A 19,437-nucleotide genomic window follows, 5' to 3' on the forward strand; every position below is an offset into this window, starting at 1 on the left:
TCTAATCTAATATCTTTCGATTTTAGGATTTCATATTGAATATTGATTGTAAAGCAATTTATCTCAAAATCTTATTCCGCAAAAGAAAATGTTACTAATTATAAACAAAACAACAAAAAAATAATCTAATATTTAATTAAATATTTTATTGAAAGTGTATAATAGTTGAGGGCAGCATTGATTCAAAATAAACTAAATTATTATCATATTATTCTTTTCTTTTTTTAAAGCAAAGTGAGGATTACTGCCACATCAAGCCAAGAAGTTTTACAATGTGTGTATGTGAAATAAGATGATTTTAACAACCTTAGAGCTACATAGAAGGGGAAAACTGTCAGGGGTTAAAGAACATGTCTATGTTGGTGTGTACTGTGGATGTGATTTAAAAGTGGCAATGACTGCGGGTGTGAGTAGGAGGCTTCTGGGACATCCTTGAACTGAAGGAAGTCATGAAACAGGGAGGGCACGGGGAGCCGCTGGACCACATCGGTCCTCATCAGCAGATCTGGTCCCAGCACTGCCCTGACCTGCAGTCGGCAGATGTGGGAAAGACACGGAATGGAGTCTAAGGGGAGGGAAGAAAAAATAGAAATCATTCAAAGTACAGATTAATAGAAGCAAGTATATACCATATATATATATTATGTTTTTATTTTTTGTCCACATACCAAAATCCGGACATGGTTCCCAGGTCTTTTCCACTCGTCTCTGATCCAGAACACGTTTTAACGGAGCAGACAGAGTTGACCAGTTTACATACTCAAGCAGGTGATTCAACACCTCGCCGTCTGCCTGTTCCAACCTAGAAAATTACGGAGGACAAAGACAAACTCAGGTAAACAATCATCCTTCCGAAAAAAAAAAGGATGGTTTTGATGGTGAGACAAGAGCCTCACATGCGGGGCTGAAGCAGGAGAGTAGGCTCCAATCCTGCCTTGAAAAGAAGAGGAAGCCAGCAGGCGGCGAAATGTACTTGGTCCAGTGCCACGCAGAGCAGCTCCCGCAGCTCCTGCGGCTTGAACACAATTTTCCCACGACACCGCAGCACGGAACGGGCCCTCGTCAAGGTCTCCGGTCGAGGGATCCATCTGTGCTCCAGTATCAGCTGCAGCAGTTCCGTTCTGTCAGTGGCCAAGGCACGAACCCAGTCCTCCTCAGCCAAACTGGCTCCCGCTGCCACCAGCAACCTCACCGACTCACTGAAAGAGAAAAGAAAAGACACACGTGTTTCATTTTGAGTGTGATCTCAGGAGTCAGGTAAATCTGTTTTTTTCGGACAAACCTGTATGGTTTGGTGGGCGTGTGACAGAAGGCGAGGGAGAGCGGTGAACGGAGGCTAAGGCTGTGTGTGCAGTCTTGGGCATCTGGGCTATAACCTTCTCCCAAGAGCAGCTCCACACTCTCGCCCTGGTGCCCGCTGACGGCCATGTACAGCGGACTCACCATGTCGTCGCCGCGGTCACACGCACGATCCGTAACAGCGATCAGCCGCCTGAGGACACTGGATTAACAGAATTACAGAGGTCTAAGGGTAAAAGTGTGGATAGAACTGCATAACACAGTATTACCCCCCCAAAAAACAATAGTGTGTTTTAGAATCAGATTACGAAAACTATAGTTCAATACCCGACGTGGCCGAACTCTGCGGCTGCATGAATGGGAAACTGGGGCCAGTCGGCGCTGCAGGCTTTGTTCGGATCTGCCCCGCGGTCCAGCAACAGATCCACACACGCCCGGTGGCCCTCCTGAGAGGAGATCAGCAGGGGCGTGGCCAGGTCAGCTGCCTGCATGTTCACGTTGGCACCTGAAGTGAAAACAAAATCAAAAGAAAAAAAAATTGATACGGTGGCCCGGAAGTGCGTTTTGCCGTTGTGTTTTGTGTTTTGCCGTTGTTGTTTTTTTTTGATTTGTCATTGTGATTTGGACTTCAGGGCCACCGTAAATTCCTTATGTATTTGAATTTAGAAAGAGCACAGCTGGGACACAAGAAAAGTCTCTGCACAACAAAATTATTTCCATAAGCTATGGATAAACACGAACACAAAAGACGGCATAAAGAAACAATACGAATATTTACCAGCATTAATAAGGATCTCCAGGCATTCCTGCCTTCCATACTGGGCAGCCACAAAGAGAGGCGAGATCCTGTGGTCATCTAGTGCCTCCAGGTTGCACACCTTAACCAGCGTGCTCACAATTTCACTGTGACCCTTGGGGAGTAAAACGGTCTTTGTTCATTAAAAGACATTACAGATACATCAAACAGAGTTGAGTGTGTGTGCTTCTGAGTTTCATTATTACCTTAAAAACAGCTTGATGGAGGCAGGTCCAGCAGGATGCCGTGTGTGTTCTGTCGACCTCTGCACCTTTACGAACGAGCAGGTCCACGACCTCCTTATGCCCGCCGTCTACGGCTGTCGGAAATTATCAGCTGATTACACACTGCAGCTAGAATGAATTCTATCTATCAAATTTCATTCAAAAGAGAAAATTAATTTTTTCCAAGGCGTAAAAAAACATACAGCAAATACATTCACACCAATTTGATAATGTCCCAGCAGGTGTTATATACCTGCGTACAGAGGACAGGACAAGTCGTTGGTCAGCTGGTCGATGTTGGCGTGCGCTTTCAGGAGGAGTCGGACCACCGGCAGGTGTCCACGCTGCGCTGCCAGGTAACACGCAGATTCCCCCTCGTGCGTCAGAGAGTTCACGTAGGCCCGGCGGCAACGGGACGAGTCTGCCGCGTCAGTCAAACAAAAAGCTGCATATCAGTTTAATATCTTTTTAAATCAAGCACATCAAGGGTTTGGACGAATTACGCTAATTTCAATCTGCTTCCATGGTATCTGTGAGGGATATTATTCACATTATGTATACTATATATATATATATATATATGTATAATAATTTGTTCTTACATTAGACAAAAAAAGATTAATGAAAATAATCATCAGTTGGAGCATTATTGGCCATTTTCTAGACTGAATGACGACAACAACAACAAAATTTTGTTAAAGGTGTGACTTTCAGTCAGCAATCCTGACCAAAACTGACCAGCGTGAAATATCCCGGTTGTCAGCTTTGTTTTCAGATACACAAAAGGAAAAAAAAATCTTGAACGATAAAAGTCCCCTGTTGCCCCTTTCTTACCGCCGCCGGCAGCACACAAAATGTCCTGCGCGCACGCCGCGCTGCCAGCGGCCGCCGCCTCGTGCAGGGGGGTCCATCCGCGGTTGTCCCGACAGTCCAGGCTGCAGCCGCTCCGGATCAGCTCCCTCAGCCGCTTCCTGCAGCCGGACCGAGCCGCAGCGGCGACACTTCCAACAGTGTCTCCGTAGCACTCGGCGAAGTCCATCCCCTGCTGAGAGAGAGAGAGAGAGAGAATGTTATCAGCCTGCTTCTGCCGGTGAATAGGCCTCGTCACGATAACTACTTTTTGTTGCACGATATATTGTCCTGGAAATAGTTGCGATAAACGATATTATCGTCATTTTAAGACCTTTTTTTCGATACTCAATCGTGTGAGCTCGCTTGTTGCCTGTGCAAGTCCTGCAGGAGTTGTGTCGCTGCTCAGAGAAATGTTAACAGAAATCTGGCATTTTCTATTTCAGTGAAATACTTTTGGAGTGGTGTATTTTTGAGAACTATAATTTTGATTGATTATAGTTTTGTCAGAGCCGCATTGAGGCTGTTGCAAGGTTCCTACGCAGTATGGAAAAGTAGTATGGAATTCGATTTTAAGTAATTTCCAGGTAAGGATAAGTATGGAAAAAGAAAAGTGAAATCGGAAGAGGCCTCTCTTTTATATATGCTGCACGATATAATGTACCGGAAGTAATTGCGATAAACGATGTTTTCTTAATTTTAAGACCTTTTTTCCCCGAGTCCTTCACGATTTGTGTCGCTGCTCAGAGAAATGTAATTCAAGCTGAAGACACGGTGTCTTTCAGTAAAATACTAACAAATCCATATTATCTGACATGTCACAGACCAAACCAGTGATTCATGAATCACACGACGAGAACAGACGAGGACAGAAGCAGCGAGACGTTGCTGGTCTGTCGTCGACACGTTCACTCATGTCAACAAACACGCATGTGGACACGACGACGAGTCGATAACGTAATCATCGGTACAGGCCTGGGACTCGTGGAACATCAGTCGTCAAAGCGGACGCTCTTCTTTCTACACGAGAGTTGACTTGTTCAAACCACTCGAATAAACGTGCGTATTTACGGTTTTTACGCAGCGTTGGTTCGTTCCGGTGAAGTCGCTGGTTAATGACGTCACACCACAACAACGCGTCATAGTCCGCGACACGCTGGTAGTTCGAGGCGTTGGATTCGCTGCCTCGTTTTCGTTTTAAGATTATGCTTTTACTGTTTGGTTACTATTGATACCTGCGACACAAGTTAAATCAACATTACATGTTTTGTTAAAGTGCGTATTTACCAGGTGTTCAAACTGACTGCCATTCCGGAAGTCTCTGTTTTTGTTGTTCTTCTTCCTCTCGCTTCTTCTTCTTTTATTGTTTTATGGCGGTTGGCAAACAACGAAATGGCGCATTACCGCCACCAACTGGTGAGGAGTGTGGAACAGAATCACCAAAGAAACAAATCAAAACAAAAACGTACAATATTCTCCCTAACACCTTTATTTCCCTGAGGTACTATATCAAATGACTATAACATTTTATCGCGAAATCTTGCTGTAAAATATACACAATATTCAGTTTAATCTTGATCTTTCTCAGGTTCTGACTGAATCGTGTTTCTCTCAGACGTATATTTTTGTCAGTGTACTATGATGTGTTCTATTGTTTCCTCCTTTTGTCTTCTTCTGTTAATGTGCATTAGAGCCTCCGACAGTACTGGAATAAAATTAAAACATTTTTTTAAAAGTATAATGTTCAAGGTGAGTTTCAACCTGTTGGTTGTTCAGCCAATAGCTCATCAATGATTGGAAAAATATGAAATATTAACATTGTTCCGTAATGTCTGCAAACCTGCTTGCATGTGTCCGAGGAACAGACTCAGCTCTGTCGCTAGTTTTTCAAATGTCTTCTGACTTACAAATAAACGCTCATCAAAGACAAATTATGTCGTCATTTATCCTCTGAGCTCCATACATGTTGTCATTTATCCTCTGAGCTCCGTACGTCGTCATTTATCCTATGATTTCTGTACATGTCGTCATTTATCATTTGATCTATGTTGTCATTTATCCTCTGATCTCCATCCATGTCATCATTTATCCTCTGATCTCCGTACATGTCATCATTTATCCTATGATTTCTGTACATGTCGTCATTTATCCTATGATCTCTGTACATGTCATCATTTATCCTATGATTTCTGTACATGTCGTCATTTATCCTCTGATCTCTGTACGTCATTTATCCTCTGATCTCTGTACATGTCATTTATCCTCTGATCTCTGTACATGTCGTCATTTATCCTCTGATCTCTGTACATGTCGTCCTTTATCCTATGATCTCTGTACATGTCGTCCTTTATCCTCTGATCTCTTTACATGTCGTCCTTTATCCTATGATCTCTGTACATGTCGTCCTTTATCCTATGATCTCTGTACATGTCGTCCTTTATCCTATGATCTCTGTACATGTCGTCCTTTATCCTATGATCTCTGTACATGTTGTTCCTTTAGCCCCTGAGCTCCGTACATGTTGTTCCTTTAGCCCCTGAGCTCCGTACATGTTGTTCCTTTAGCCTCTGAGCTCCGTACATGTTGTTCCTTTAGCCTCTGGGCTCTGTACATGTTGTTCCTTTAGCCTCTGATCTGTGTGATGTTATTAAGCGATAGCATAGCTATCCTTTACAGTATCTGGATAATCATGGACTTTGAATAGTCTATGATCAGATCCAGGTCCTGCCAAGTCATGGAGGAGAGGATGCTTGAAATGTTTTTTGATAAACACATCGCAAACGTGAGTAAAGGCTGCAGCTCCAAACAGGAGAGCCGAGATCGAAAAGTGGCAAATATATGGTTTAGGGGTGGTGGGTCACTGTCCCATGATGTATACTAAAATATGATTCCAATGGGAATTTTTGGAGCAGCCAAATTTCGACCTTGCTCCAAAGGGTAAGTTTGCCAGAATGACATGCGGTCTTAACAGGAACAACAATGTACTGAGAACAGTTACTGGGAAAATATAAAAACCAAAACTCACATTTGAATTCAAACCACACAGGATGTGGAATTTACAATGATTTATATTTTAAAAACGCTGCAGAAATGTATGACTGTTAAGGCCCTGTTATTTGCTCACATAGTTAATTGAAGACATTTTTTAAAGATTCATTTTTTTTTGCCTTTTATTGACAGTGATGGTGACAATAAATGGTTGTGATGGTGTCAGAATAATGTGAGTCAGTGTTACAGTGTGAGACAGTCAGAGACGATGTAGATCACAGGAGACGGATCATTTTTGGTTTGACTGTAAGAAAAAAGTCTCTCTGAGCTGTGATGTGTCGTTGATGTCACTGAGTGTGTGTTACAGGAAGAGAAGATGAGTGATGAACCGGAGGGGCCGCCGCCCGAGTCCGGACAGGAAGACACAGGTACAACAACAACTATAATACTGATCCTCTGATCCATTAGGTCCATTAATGTTCATAAAATACAAAAATATTTAAAAAGATACAGAAACTAACTGAAAAGAAAACACTTGAATAAAAAAAAAAATTAATTATTGAATTGACCAGCTGACACTGAGACAACATTCCTGCACCCCTGACGGTTTTTGGTTTGTCTCAGATGAAACCGAACAAATGACAGAGGATGTAGGCAGATCTGCTGTGAACTGCATTAGTCTGGACTGCAGCTCCCAGAATCCCACTGGAGCGGCTGAGGTCTCAGGTACATCGTCACTGCAGCAGCTGGGAGACGCCTCCGTTCGCTCAGATGCCCCCGGCACGTCTGCGATTCCGTTGATTAGGCAGCAACAAATCATTCCACGAATACGGTAGTGACAACAAACAACAAACAAACACAAGGTTGATTTGGTTGCCATTCTGGCACTTTCAGTCTCATCACACAATCTTAAGTTATTTACTTTTTTCTGAGAGTTAGTTTCAGATAGTTCCGAAGCTTCCTCATGAAGTCGCCTATGGACTGTACCGTAGCTTTAATTCCGGTTCTGACATAGTCTGTAGTCCTACGTGTGATGCTGCATTCACCTGTTGTTGTAAAAGACCATATCCTATGTGTTTGTGTGCAGGAATGTCAACTCTTCTGTGAAGCTGGGCTGTCGTCTGGACCTCAACTTTATCGCTCACAATACGTGGAACGTAGAGTACAAGGTACACAAACCTCGACACAATTGTCCGTGATGAGTTCATGTCCGACCGCGAAACCATTTGGGGATGTCGACTTCATGTAGCGTTGCATCGCTCATGCAATTCCCAATTTATCTAGAGTCATTCATTTACCTCTCCATTTCCTGTCGTGTTTCAGAAAAGCGGGCAGCTCATCATGAGGATCCGTAAGCCGAGAACCACAGCGATGATCTATTCATCTGGACGTGTTATTTGTTCAGGAGCCAGGAGGTCCGTCTGCCTGTCAGTCATCACCTATAACTTCAATGCTACAAGACATTTTTCAGGACAGTAAATTTTCACATCTATGTGTTTGAGCAGTGAGGAAGAGTCACGAACTGCAGCCAGGAGGTTTGCCTACAAATTGATGAAGCTGGGCTTACCCGTCTCCTTTCTGAACTTCAAGATTCAAAACGTGATGGCCACCTGCAGCTCCTTCCCGGTCTCTTTGGAGCGACTCACCCAGGCCTACCCTCAACACTGCAGGTCAGGAAACACAGTGGTCAAACGTCATTGGTGTTAACATGCTGCCAACGTCATGTGTCAGTTTTACCAGTCAAGTGTCCATGTGAACACACTGATGATAGGGTTTCTCCCTCTCCACAGTTATGATCCTGAACTGTTTTCTGGCCTCTTCTTCAAAGGGATACCTGGCATGACTGTGAACGTCTTTGCAAATGGAGAGATGGCGTTCTTAGGTAGCTATGCTGCGTTTGTGTCCACACATTTTTCTTCATTGATCATGTGCTAAAAACCCACAGAGATGCTCTTCAAGGTTGTAGGGGACCATTGGATGGTTGAGGAGGTGCCAGGGTTTCATAACCGGAGGAGGGTCTGGTGGTCACGCAGGAGGATTGGGGCCATTTGGCTGCTTTCAGTAGTAACTTAGGAGGTTCAGGTGCTCATGCACAGAAAAGAAAAAGTGTGTTTTAGATGTTCTAGTGGGGATTCTAGGTGTCCTGTAGTTCTTATGGTCACTGGGGAAGTTCTTAGGTTCCTTTACATAGCTCTAGTGTACAATTAGGAGGATTTCAGATGTATTCTACATAGCTCTAGTAATCCTTTAGTCGGTCCTAGGGGTCTTTGGGTAGTTGTAGTTTTCTTTTGGGAGGTTATTGGGTGTTCCTATCCCAGGTTCCCCTGGAGTTAATTAGTAGTCCTAAAGGTAGTTCTAGTGTCCACTCAGGTGGAGATTCTAGAGTTCCTTTGGGAAGTTGTGGTGGTCACTAATTAATTTCTGGATGTCCTTTAGGGGGTTCTAGTGCTTTTAAATAGGTTCAAGGGTTCCTTGCCATAGGTAATGACAAAGATGTTCCAAGGGTTTTTTAAGATGTTGCATTGGGCATTGGTCACTGACATATTTAATTGTCCTTCTGGTCATTTGTGATGTCCTGAGGAGGTTCCAGGGTCTTCTTTGTTGTTATACTGTTACTTCAGGAGGTTATTTGTGTATTTAAACAGCTATGGGTCTAAATTCAGACATAATCCCCTGTCTTGCCTTTTCCTGATTGTATCAACCATGTTTTATTTTCCCTGAGCGGCAGAACATAACTTAATTTTGAAATGGCTGATAAAAGTGATTAAAGTCTTGATCTTTATTCCAGGAGCCAAATCCACAGCTGAGATCTACAGCGCGATCGATACCATCTGTCCGATGCTGAGCTGCTTCAGGAGGCAGGGAGGACAGACACAATGCACTCTGACGTCCTTGAAGGAAATAAAACATAAATGAACGTCTTCCATGGCACTCAGCAGAATCTCACTGACTCTTCTGCTTCGCCTGTGAAGAGAAAACATGCTGGACTCCACCTAATTTTGTAAATAACAGGCTCCTCTATCTATTAAATTATTTAGATGATATTTAAAGTACGTGAGCAGCCAAATATTACAGACATGTGAGTGTGCGATCCACTCTGCTGCTTCCACCAGACGTTGAACCTGCAGCTGCAGGAGATTCTCTCCCGTTCAGACTGAAGAGCAGAGGTCAGAGGTCAGAGTCTCCGAGCACACAGGTCAACTCCGTCTGCACCAGAGAGGAGAGAGAGATTAAAATTAAAATACTGTGGTTTCCAAGGGAAGACACTTAAATGGTTAACTAGTTACATGAGTGAAAGAGGACAATGTGTTTTAATAAATGGTTGTGCTTCAAACACATTTCAAATAACGTGGTGTACCACAAGGATCTGTTCTAGGAGCTTTATCATTTCAGTTTCCATTGGTTTGTAAAAAGAAATTCCCATTTTGTTTGCTGATGACACCAATATGATTTCATCACATACTGACTTACACACTCTTATAAATAATACAGATGATGAATTGTTGAGAGTTGAAAGATGGTTTCAATAAGCTCTCATTGAATATTAAAAAGTCCACTGACTTTTATTGATTAAGCATTTTATCCACGAATGCAGATATCTAAAATTGAAACTCCACTTCAATGGGTAGAAGAATATTCTCATTATATTCACAAAGTCTCTCCGATATATGACTTACAAAAATGCCCTGAAACTTTCTGCCTTACTTGACTTGTTTACTTTAACGGAATGAGACTCTCTATCATGTTCCCTCTGTTTCGTTTATTTTCTGTTTATTATATACTGTATCAATACGGTAGTCGTTTTGTACAATTGAAAATGTGCCTTAATTGTTTGTATTTGAACTTTGTACTATAAGAAACACACAACAAACTTTACTACGGTGGCCCTGAGAGCTTAAAGCACTGCACCTTAAGAAAACAGCATTTAGAAAACACTTTTAAGTGTCCTCTGGAAACAGAACCAAAAAAAAACAAAAATAAAAAGTGTCCTCTGGAAACACTTCCGTTGTGTTAAGGTCTATTTGTAGCGCCTTTTCTTAATGTGTTGTGTTGTGGTCTTTGCAGCGCGTTTTCTAAATGCTGCGCATGTGTTGTCAAATCTTAAGTTGCAGTGCTGTGAGCTCTCAGGGCCACCGTACTTTACCCCTCAAAAAAAGAAAAAAAAAGTCATTCCAGAAGTCGCTGTTTAATGACGTCACACCACAACAACGCGTCACGCGGCGCGACACGACGACGACGACGGCTGCTGCGGCCGCAGTTCGAGGAGGCGAATGAGTGTAGCATTAGCAGCTCATTCCCCGTTCAACAAAAAAAACACCTCACGGTTTTGCTACTGTTGATAACCTGCTACACAAGATGATATTTAGTAGGTTTTGTATTTTTTAAATACGTCTGAAGAAATGAGAGGAATAAAATCCAGAGGCGACTCGAGGCGAGCGAGCTAATCGACCGTAACGAGTTCAAGGTAAAGTTTGTTTTTGACATAATATCAGCAGCTATATTGTTCATTTATAGTCAGTGTTGGTGCTGTTATTAGTATTATTATTATGAATATTATTATAAGCATGTTTTACAGTTCAATATGACGTAGAGAATCATCCACCGTCACGTGTCTGTCTCCTCCTGCAGCATCGATCAGCTGTGCGAGCATGCACGAACAAAAGAGTCAATCCAAGGTAGAAGAAGAAGAGTATGAATATAATAATAAGTTAATGTTACATATGAATCATGAAACACTGAAACAAGCTGATGGAGCCGCTGAGGTTTTTGTAGTTCATCTTCAGAAGTGTCGTTTCACCACGACAGACGCGTCAACAACATCCACCGTCACATGACGACGTAGTTCAGTGTCTGGAGTCGGATTCTATTTTTCCTATTAATCCTTCAAGCCTTTCCTTCACCTCCTGAAGTTTTCCATTGAGGTTAAGGACAAGTAGAGGGGAGAAGAGGGTAGGGAGGACGATCTGAATCCGCCCCTTCTGACACAGCTTGTCTCCTCGCAGGTTCACAGTCCCTGTGGCCTCATCAGCAGCAGCAGCAGCATCATGGTGGACATCGCTGTGAAGAGCGGAGCTGCTTGGGTCTGTCAGGCTCAGGGACGTCAGCTGGCTGATGTCCTGCTCCCCGTGCACATCGCTGACAAAGAGGAGGAGCTTAGTCAGTCACAGGGAGACAAGACAAACCGGTAAAATGTATTTATTTGGCTTGTCAGGTTAAAGGGAAGCAATTTGAAAGCAAAGATAGCCGACAGTTTTTGGTGTTTGCTTCACCTTGAAACACTACTCCGTCTCTCTTGCAGGTGCAGTCCGGTGCTGTTGGAGCAGACGGAGGACGGGTCTCCCTGTGTCCTGACCATCCACTGCAGCCCCGGCTCCCCCGCTGCCATCGGCCGCCTGCTGGTGGTCAGCGAGGCTCGGACCATGGAGCTCTATGACCAAACAGGCGAATACTGTGGCACGGTGCGGGGGGAGAGGGACCACGGCGTCCAACAAGACAGGTACACACGCACAAGTTTGAAATGTTTTCAGTTGACACAGATACATTTTAAGTATTTATAATTATTAATTATTGATGGACTTTGATAAATAAATGCCTCGAAAGAAGGAACACGTTTGCCTTTTGTTTTCCACCTACAGTGAAGACCGGGGGCCTTTCTACAGGAAACAGCTGATCTTGGAACTCCCGTCCGCTGCCTGCGAAGTGAAGGTGAGTCCTCACATAAAGAGCACGAGCCGTATTATTGGTGCCACGTTTTAATGGCTATATGAGTTTAATTAAATCATCTGTTCCTGTCCCCCTGGCCGGTCTCCTAGCTGCTCTCCCTGGCCGGCAGAAGCAGTTTGTTGGTTTGTCGCATTGTCGTGGGTCTCCAGCCGCCGCTGCAGCAGCAGCCCGGCCCAGTCCGTGGCCCCGGCATCGACATGGAGCAAGTGCAGTGTCTGGTTGAAGAGATGGGGACGAGCCTCTCGCCAGGAGCCCAGAACCTCATGGAAATGGTTCACTACCAGCAAAAGGTCATTTTTATTTACCTTTATTAGAACTCGAAAAGTTGACTGAGGGGGAATTCCAACATTAACATAAATTGACTACGCTAAGGGATTACATTATGTCCATAATGTTTTTTTACACTACTTGGATTAGTATCATCTTGGTTTCAGATCCCCAAATGAAGAATGCTAATCTCACGTTTGAGATGTGGGTGCGTGCTGAAAGTTTGTCCTCTGAATTAGATTTTCTCACCGTGGAGTAATGGATATGATACTTTCCTGCGATGAACCGAAAATAAAGTTGGTGGGGTTTTTTTCCATTTCCAGAACCAGACAGGCTCTCTGGGCGGTTTCCTGCCGCTCCTGATGGGCAGCGGCGCTTTCTCCATCCTGGCTCGAGGAGCGAACGCCTCCCCAGGTGCCGTCAGCAGCCAAACCCAGTCTGCAGAATCCACGGTATCAGTATTATTATTATTATTATTGTTATATTATTTTGTTTGATCTCATCCCACAGCAGAGTGTGATACCGTTAAAACACGCAGAAGGGGGTTGCATTTTCAGTTGTCAAAGATGTAGGGAAGGTCAACCTCTAGTACGCATCTTGTTGCTATAGGGCTATGATTAATAAGCTAATTAGCTAATGATTAATTATAGCACAACACCAACAAATTACCCCATAATTCAACCTAGTAGGGTAGATGCTGAACCGTAGCTCGGATGTCCAGAGAGTCTTGTTTCTGTCTCTAGCCCCCTGCGAGCGTCATCAGCGCTGCAGACGAAGCTCCGCTGACTGAGAACAGAGCGACGTCCGCCTCCTCTCCAGACTCGCTGCTGTCTGGTGTCAACACGAACAACGCAGGTAAGGATTGAGGTTCCTCAAAGCAAGACTGTGCAATGACATTGACAAAGGGCGTTCGTGCTGAAACGTTTGCCTCCAGTTTGGAGGTGGATTGTCTCTGCCTTTGTCCAAATGCAAGAAAGAAAAATAGATTCTCACTCAGACCCAATAGAAAAACAAGGGAAATGGAATGAAAGTACAGTATAAACAGTACAGACTTGAAAAATATATCTGTATTATTGAATAGAACAAAATCATTTTTTTTAAATGATGAATTTCAAACAAATCCTAGCAGCTGACCAGTTCACTGTGTGGACGTCTCCACCTGTCTTTAGGTCAGGTGAGCCACGCCCATCTGGCACAGATGATGTCACACTTCCTGAAAGGTCAACATGGACAGGCGTTGACCTCCGGCCCGGAGCTCCTCCCCATGCTCCAGAGCGTCTGCGGTCAGGTGACCCAGCTGAGGCTGGACGATGCAGCGGTGGTGGAGAGAGAGAAGAAGCTGAGCAATGGCTCATGGTAAGTGGAGTTAAAACGAGTCCATAGAATCATCCTGATCGCGGCTCCGTGTTGATGATCTGCGATCTGGTGAATTAGCGCCACCTTGTCAGAAAGATGTTCCTGCTTGAATCCTGTAGACAATCGGGAGGAAAACAGGGATGGGATTTTTTAAATGAATAAAGTATCTTAAATTTATCAATAATTAGTTTTGTGGATTCGTGAAGTCACATCTTCTCTCTCTGGTAATCATTTGGCAGCAGGCAGAGCCAAACATGTGGTTTTGTTCCCTGCACAGGCTTTTTAATTCTCGATTAAACTGTAAAGTGCTGTAGAAACAGGAAGCTTTTTAGATCTTTGTGTTCCAGTCATCATCGCCACAACACTGTCACGTTGTCAACGCGTGGATGAAACAGGCTCATTTATCGGTTTATGGGACAATAGATTTGGTTGTTAGCTGAAAGTCGGGCCGACGCCCAAACTTCTTCCACACTGCTGCAAATATTCACAGATCTCAAAGCTGCTTGGCAACAACTGCCACTCATCGTGGTGTCGGGTGGAGTGAAATCCCACCGCGTTCAGATCAGTGGCTGAAGTCTTGTTGTTTTTCAAAAACTCAACTGATGATCTGGGCCGGGCCAGTCGTCGTTATCAGCGCAGCGCCGACACACGAGACAATACAGTTCATTCATCGGCACCGCTGAATGTGTGAATCGTGCAAATGTCGGCACCCAAGAATAAATTATGCAGCTAAATTGGGTCCATATGTTTTGTTAATTCAAAGAAAAGGTTTGAAACTCAGCTGACAGCACGCACCCACGCCACATAAGTGCCAAAAGTCTGAAACTGAAAACAATCGACATGAAAGTGAAAAGACAAGAAAAAGGGAAATGTGAAAAATGAGTTCAACACTGAAAAAAATAAGATCTGAATCTGAAAACATAAAAACTGCAATTGAAAAAAAAGAGCTCAAAAATCAAAGCAAGAATTCCAGAGTTTAATCAATAATTATATTTGATTTGAAAAAAACGTTTCCTTACACTTATTTTTATTTTGAGCACAGTTTTATTTTTCAAAGGTCAAGACCAAAACCTGAACTTAACGTCTCAACCATTTTCTTTGAAATTAACAAAACTAATGGCGCCCATTTAGCTCCTTCATAAATGACCTTTATATTTTAGCCGAGGTCTCGGTATGAGCTCGGCTGATATTAGTTTCAATGCTCCCAAAAACTTTAATTTCGTCTGGAGCTGGAGCCGCAGACGGAGGTTTGATAAACAAGACTCTTTGTCAGAGCAGAACAACTGAACATGTGGGTTGAGAGAGAGGAGAGAGAGACGACGACGAGTCTGACTCCACGTCGCAGAGAGGACAGCAGCTCAGCCTCAGCGGTACGTGTCTCTTCCACAACACACCCGTCACGTTATCAAAAATAATCAGAGTTTAATACGAGAACTAAAGGAAAATTCAAAGGGAATTTTTTTTTCAATGAAACTTGTGTAACGTGAGTGGCTACTTGTTTCGAAGCGAACAGAAGGCCTGACGCGATAATTACGTTATCGACTTATCGTACAATACATGAATATGAACTCGTGCGTGTGTGTTTACATAAGAATGAACGTGTCAACAACAGTCCAGCAAAGTCTCGCCGCTTCTGTCCTCTCGCGTGTTCTCATCATATGATTCATAAATCACTGGTTTGGTCTATAAAATGTCAGAAAATATGGATTTCTTAGTATTTTTCTAAAAGGCACCCTGTGTTCAACTTGCTTGTTTTGTCTGAGGCCTAAACTTGAGTGTAAGCTTTGGATAACATTTCCCTGAGCAGCGGCACTACTCATGTAGGACTCGCACATGCAACAAGGGAGCTCACACGATTCAGTATCTAAAAAATTGTCTTAAAATGGCGACGATATTGTTTAGTGCAATTATTTGTGGGACAATGTATTGTGCAAAAAAAAAGTAGTTATCGCGACAAGGCCTAGATAACAGCCCAAGTTAGCAGTCTTCATAAACTTCATAAACGCCTTTTTCTACCATCTTGAGAACGTCGAGGTTGCCGCTTTAACAAAAATGCGAGTGCAGTTTGTAAAAGTCACTCGACAGTTGAAGAGATGCGCTGGTGGGTTGTCGCTGCAACGCCACGGTTTCTGGCCTCGTGGTTAAGTGCGTCAATGTCCCGTACCGACGAACAGTAAAATCACAACAACAAAGAGAGAAACTAGCTTTCTCCAAAATCTCTCACTGCCCCTTTAACCAAATGTTATCCCATTGTCCACAGGGAGTTGGACTCGGCCATGGAGCGCCGCCTGGAGGAGATGGAGAAGAGGCTGAAGGAGCACGTGGACCGTCGCCTGGACGCCCTGGAGCAGAAGCTGGAGCAGGCCCTGCTGAGCGCCCTCCACCAAGGGGAGACGAGCGGCTCAGCTGGGGGGGTTCGTGGAGCAGAGGGGCCCCGAGCCCCCTGCAGCCACGCACTGACTTCAGATGACTTAACGTAGCATGTGACCTTTTGACCTTACTGACCCGGGGTCCTCTTCAGTGTCAGAGAGGAGGGAGGGAAACAGATCACTGCAATAATCTGCTAAAACTTCAAATCATGTTCAACCAGAAGTGTCAGTGAGTTCAACAACTGTTCAAGGTTCTGCATCTTTAATGTTTCTTCTTAATATTTTATTTCAGTTAAAACAGTTTGACAGCTGACGTGAATGTCCCGTACGTTAACGTTTGGAATTCCAGACGTCTCATGTTCAGAATCACCGAAAACAGAAAACACAGTAAAAATGAAGGAGTGGGACAATTCAGTTTCAACCCAGCTGCAGAGGAAACGTGAGGAAAAGCTTAAATTATCACATCGATAAATTATCTTTTCCAGGTTGTTATTTAAAATATCAATGGTTTACATGCAACACAGACACATAGTGACAATATGTTCAATGTAAAACACGTTTCGTGATCCTGATGAGGACTGCAACTAACAGTTATTTTCATAATCGATTAAACTGTTGATTATTTTCTCGATTAGTTATTTGGTTCATAAAATGGTGAAAAATGTCGATCGTGTTTTCCCCAAACTCCAACATGATGTTTTTATTAATTAATTATTAATCGATTAACTGTTGCAGCTCTAGTCAGTTGTATTCTGAATAACAGTTATTCACAGTGTGAACTGTAACTGCACTGATGATCTCATGTAAAGTGTTTCAGTTAATCAGCCATAATTATTCAGTTCAGTTTCATTTGACACTCATGAATGTAAAATCTGACTGAATAAACATAATCCTATTACAAGATTATGTAACTGATTAAAAAATGTGTATTTAATACGACACTGTAATGTTTTGAGTGATGTCTGTAACATAAAGCTTGTCTGTAAAAAAATGACTGTTGACCATTGATATGGTTTTTAATAACTGTACTAATGTAAATAGCAAATAAAATATATTTATACGGATGGATGAACTCTTTTTTGGTAATTGTATTTATTCTACATAATGTTGCTAATCAGAAGTTACGTGACTTTTGAAACGGAAAGAGGAAGAAAGATCATTCTACGATAAGCAGGGTAAGAATTAATTTTCTTACTTTCTTACATAAGAAATCTATATATACATATACAAATTATATGCAAAATAAAACCTTGTGAAGAAATTACTTTGGCTAACAATGATAGCTGTCTTTTTTTTTGTCTCTTTGTATGAATGTGTTTATTTGCTTATTTTATTTATTCACTTGTTTAATAATTCTGTATTTAAGAGTCCGTTTGAACCGGTGTCTCTCTTGGACCTGTCTCTGTTTTATGTTTACATGCTGAATCATATGTTTATGATTTTTATGTGTAAGAAAATGTGTCTAAAACTCAAAAATCAATGTAACAAGCAGAATCTTTTGGCTCCATCTTCTGACAAGACATGAGTCTGAAAAAATAGTCAATGATTTTTGGATATTCAATGTGGCAGTTAAGAGGAAAATGTTGCTCAAGAGTTTCCCGAAAGCTCAAAATCAACTTAGCTGATGTTTCCTTCCAGTAACGCTGAGTCAGAACTGAACCACGAGGTCACTGAAAGTCTTCTCATGTGGAGAACCGCAGCAGAAGAGTCCGGTCCAGGCGACGTCTGCAGCGAATTGTGCTGCGACTCAAAGGCAAAAAAAGTTGTTCCCAACACATGAAGAGAAACAGTGGAGATGGTTGTTGATGCCAAAGTATTTTCAACGTGAACCAGCAGGCAGCTGCGGGCTGAGTCATCAGAAATGAAAATGGGTCAAGATGGGCACTCACAAGGAAGGACACCAAATGAATAAAATGATGTGCGGATGTTTTTGTTAGGAGAGTGGAGGATATGCACCGAGTCAGCAGCAGAGAGTTGTGGAGGAAAATCTTCTCCGTCGATCAGGACGAAGAAGCGGGTCGTGGTTCCAGTCCCATCCCGGCCCTCGGATCCAAATGGAAGGAGAACTTCTCCGGCTGGGACGATGTTGCTCCAGGAGGTACAGTATTCAGGTTATAAAAATGTTGGAATGCATCAAAAGAGATGATAAACATCTGCAGAAACAAATCTCTGTTTCCCAACGAGCATTTTTGATCTCTTGAAGGATTAAAGACTATGATCATCAAGTGTTCAATTTGGTAGCTTGTGGAGACAATTATCAATTAGAGAAAAACTCGTAAAGAAGTAATTCATTGTTGACAAAAACAATCTACTAGAAGGACCTCTCAGGAGTTGTACATCTTTTCTTTTCATCCTTGCCCAATTTTCTTTTTATGAGAACTTAAGTCTTCTCTTCCACGTTAGTGTTTTCATTGTTGATGTACAAATTACTGAAAAATGAATTTAGTAATTGGAGGGACTGACTGTATTCGAAGTACCAACAAGGCAAACATGGAAAATGATTTTGTTGATTTAATAAATTTTTGATTTGTCAATCTTGTTTTGACCAGTTCAAAAAAAACTGACAGATTAATTTCAACTTTAATGTTTGGACACTGAACCTAGATTTTACAAAAAGTAGTCGTACAATTTGAGAATCTCAGAGATAAAACCAGCGACTAATCAGTAACTGGCAGGCCGTTAATTATCTGTTGCTGCTGTCGTTGAATACTAATACATAAGTCACATTTTTTAAATATCTGTGAGATATTAAAATGTCATTAGAGGAAAGTAGATGTGCATCATCAGGGTTGGAAGCTCTGTGTGTGAAACCTGGCTCACATTGGTCGACCTGCGGCACGAACCGGCACAGAGCTCTCATCACTTACCTCACTGTGTTTAATGTATAGTGTTATGTAACACACACACACACGCACACACACACACACACACACGACAGCCAGCAGACTGCGTCATGCCGTGTTGAACTCGATTTTCAGTCGTGGAGCAGAGAACAAGATGTTTGAGAGATGATGGAGTTCTCTCTCGACTTGTTTTCCTCGTCTCCTTGTGAACGGAGCTTGTTGCTGCTGGCGGCGGCGGCGGCAGCGGCGCCGGGGTTCAGTTTCCTCTCCGAAATGTTCAGTGGAGACATTGTATTTTTTTTTGTCTGAGGTGAAATATTCTCATTTGATGCGCCACTCCCGGGTTTCATTTATAGATTTAAAGTTACAGCAGCAACTCCTCTCCAGTTGCTAAATCTGTTTCTACAGCGAGTTGCTAACTTTGTGACAAAATTGCATTATGTTGTGGACACAAGGAAATAACTGTAATTCACCTTGTGGAAGCTATTGGTTGAAACTGTACCAAAGAAGTGATAATGGAGAAAAAAGAAGGTAAAACTCCTGAAAGAGGGTTGAGAAAACCTCAACATGTCTCCAGAAGCTCAGGGGATCTAAGGCGGCGCCCTGAGGAACACCCTTCCTGGGACTTATGGACTTCATTTAGCAACAGTTTGACTTTTTTCACAGAAATCAGAAAACATTCAAAGCTAGCACAGAACTCTGTTGTGCTTCACGTTCGTTCC

The 19,437-nt window shown here is 42.8% G+C and overlaps 3 protein-coding genes across 17 annotated transcripts; 2 read left to right on the top strand and 1 right to left on the bottom strand.

The window, feature by feature from the left end:
• Positions 1-126: 126 nt before the first annotated feature.
• On the bottom strand, positions 127-5,220 carry asb3 (ankyrin repeat and SOCS box containing 3). Of its 9 annotated transcripts, none has more exons than XM_035612142.2 (11): positions 5,076-5,220; positions 4,456-4,581; positions 3,154-3,364; positions 2,573-2,740; positions 2,302-2,414; positions 2,078-2,210; positions 1,627-1,804; positions 1,283-1,501; positions 897-1,199; positions 669-802; positions 127-565 (listed from the first exon to the last, which is right to left on the bottom strand). In XM_035612142.2, exons 3-11 carry the CDS (start codon positions 3,356-3,358, stop codon positions 342-344), a joined length of 1,677 nt encoding a protein of 558 aa, XP_035468035.2. In that variant the 5' UTR covers positions 3,359-3,364; positions 4,456-4,581; positions 5,076-5,220; the 3' UTR covers positions 127-341. The 9 variants fall into 9 exon arrangements, 8 of the variants coding, with proteins under 8 accessions (XP_035468035.2, XP_035468034.2, XP_035468028.2 ...); XM_035612141.2 differs by having other exon boundaries at positions 5,009-5,147; XM_035612135.2 differs by having other exon boundaries at positions 4,456-4,525; positions 5,076-5,104.
• Positions 5,221-5,705: 485 nt separating this feature from the next.
• On the top strand, positions 5,706-10,157 carry LOC118287211 (TATA-box-binding protein-like). 3 transcript variants are annotated; one of them, XM_035612186.2, is made up of 8 exons: positions 5,706-5,950; positions 6,524-6,584; positions 6,781-6,988; positions 7,244-7,325; positions 7,480-7,571; positions 7,662-7,826; positions 7,985-8,038; positions 8,945-10,157. In XM_035612186.2, the coding sequence occupies exons 1-8, from the start codon at positions 5,876-5,878 to the stop codon at positions 8,961-8,963; spliced, it is 756 nt and encodes a 251-aa protein (XP_035468079.2). In that variant the 5' UTR covers positions 5,706-5,875; the 3' UTR covers positions 8,964-10,157. The 3 variants fall into 3 exon arrangements, with proteins under 3 accessions (XP_035468079.2, XP_035468077.1, XP_035468078.1); XM_035612184.2 differs by having other exon boundaries at positions 5,708-5,950; positions 7,947-8,038; XM_035612185.2 differs by lacking the exon at positions 5,706-5,950 and adding an exon at positions 5,996-6,105 and having other exon boundaries at positions 7,947-8,038.
• Positions 10,158-10,295: 138 nt separating this feature from the next.
• Positions 10,296-18,406, top strand: c16h10orf88 (chromosome 16 C10orf88 homolog). Of its 5 annotated transcripts, none has more exons than XR_004785601.2 (11): positions 10,296-10,621; positions 10,786-10,832; positions 11,160-11,341; positions 11,456-11,653; positions 11,793-11,862; positions 11,970-12,170; positions 12,471-12,599; positions 12,891-13,002; positions 13,317-13,503; positions 14,777-14,873; positions 15,764-15,901. XR_004785601.2 is itself a non-coding variant. In XM_035612160.2 (10 exons), exons 2-10 carry the CDS (start codon positions 10,806-10,808, stop codon positions 17,988-17,990), a joined length of 1,287 nt encoding a protein of 428 aa, XP_035468053.1. In that variant the 5' UTR covers positions 10,296-10,621; positions 10,786-10,805; the 3' UTR covers positions 17,991-18,406. The 5 variants fall into 5 exon arrangements, 3 of the variants coding, with proteins under 3 accessions (XP_035468053.1, XP_035468052.1, XP_035468054.1); XR_004785602.2 differs by having other exon boundaries at positions 14,782-14,873; XM_035612160.2 differs by lacking the exons at positions 14,777-14,873; positions 15,764-15,901 and adding an exon at positions 17,810-18,406.
• Positions 18,407-19,437: the final 1,031 nt, after the last annotated feature.

This window comes from Scophthalmus maximus, chromosome 16 (assembly GCF_022379125.1).
Source record: "Scophthalmus maximus strain ysfricsl-2021 chromosome 16, ASM2237912v1, whole genome shotgun sequence".
Lineage (NCBI taxonomy): Eukaryota > Metazoa > Chordata > Actinopteri > Pleuronectiformes > Scophthalmidae > Scophthalmus > Scophthalmus maximus.

Bases quoted from the DNA above. Each gene is read 5' to 3' on its own strand.
- c16h10orf88 (XM_035612159.2), top strand. From the start codon at position 10,806: ATGCACGAACAAAAGAGTCAATCCAAG. The intron at 11,342-11,455 runs GTAAAATGTATT...TCTCTCTTGCAG, and splicing joins CAGGGAGACAAGACAAACCG to GTGCAGTCCGGTGCTGTTGG. The intron at 11,654-11,792 runs GTACACACGCAC...TTCCACCTACAG, and splicing joins CACGGCGTCCAACAAGACAG to TGAAGACCGGGGGCCTTTCT.
- asb3 (XM_035612135.2), bottom strand. The intron at 803-896 runs GTGAGGCTCTTG...GTAATTTTCTAG, and splicing joins CTCCTGCTTCAGCCCCGCAT to GTTGGAACAGGCAGACGGCG. The intron at 566-668 runs GTATGTGGACAA...CCCTCCCCTTAG, and splicing joins GGAACCATGTCCGGATTTTG to ACTCCATTCCGTGTCTTTCC.
- LOC118287211 (XM_035612184.2), top strand. From the start codon at position 5,876: ATGATCAGATCCAGGTCCTGCCAAGTCATGGAGGAGAGGATGCTTGAA. The intron at 5,951-6,523 runs GTGAGTAAAGGC...TGTGTGTTACAG, and splicing joins TTGATAAACACATCGCAAAC to GAAGAGAAGATGAGTGATGA. The intron at 6,585-6,780 runs GTACAACAACAA...GGTTTGTCTCAG, and splicing joins GTCCGGACAGGAAGACACAG to ATGAAACCGAACAAATGACA.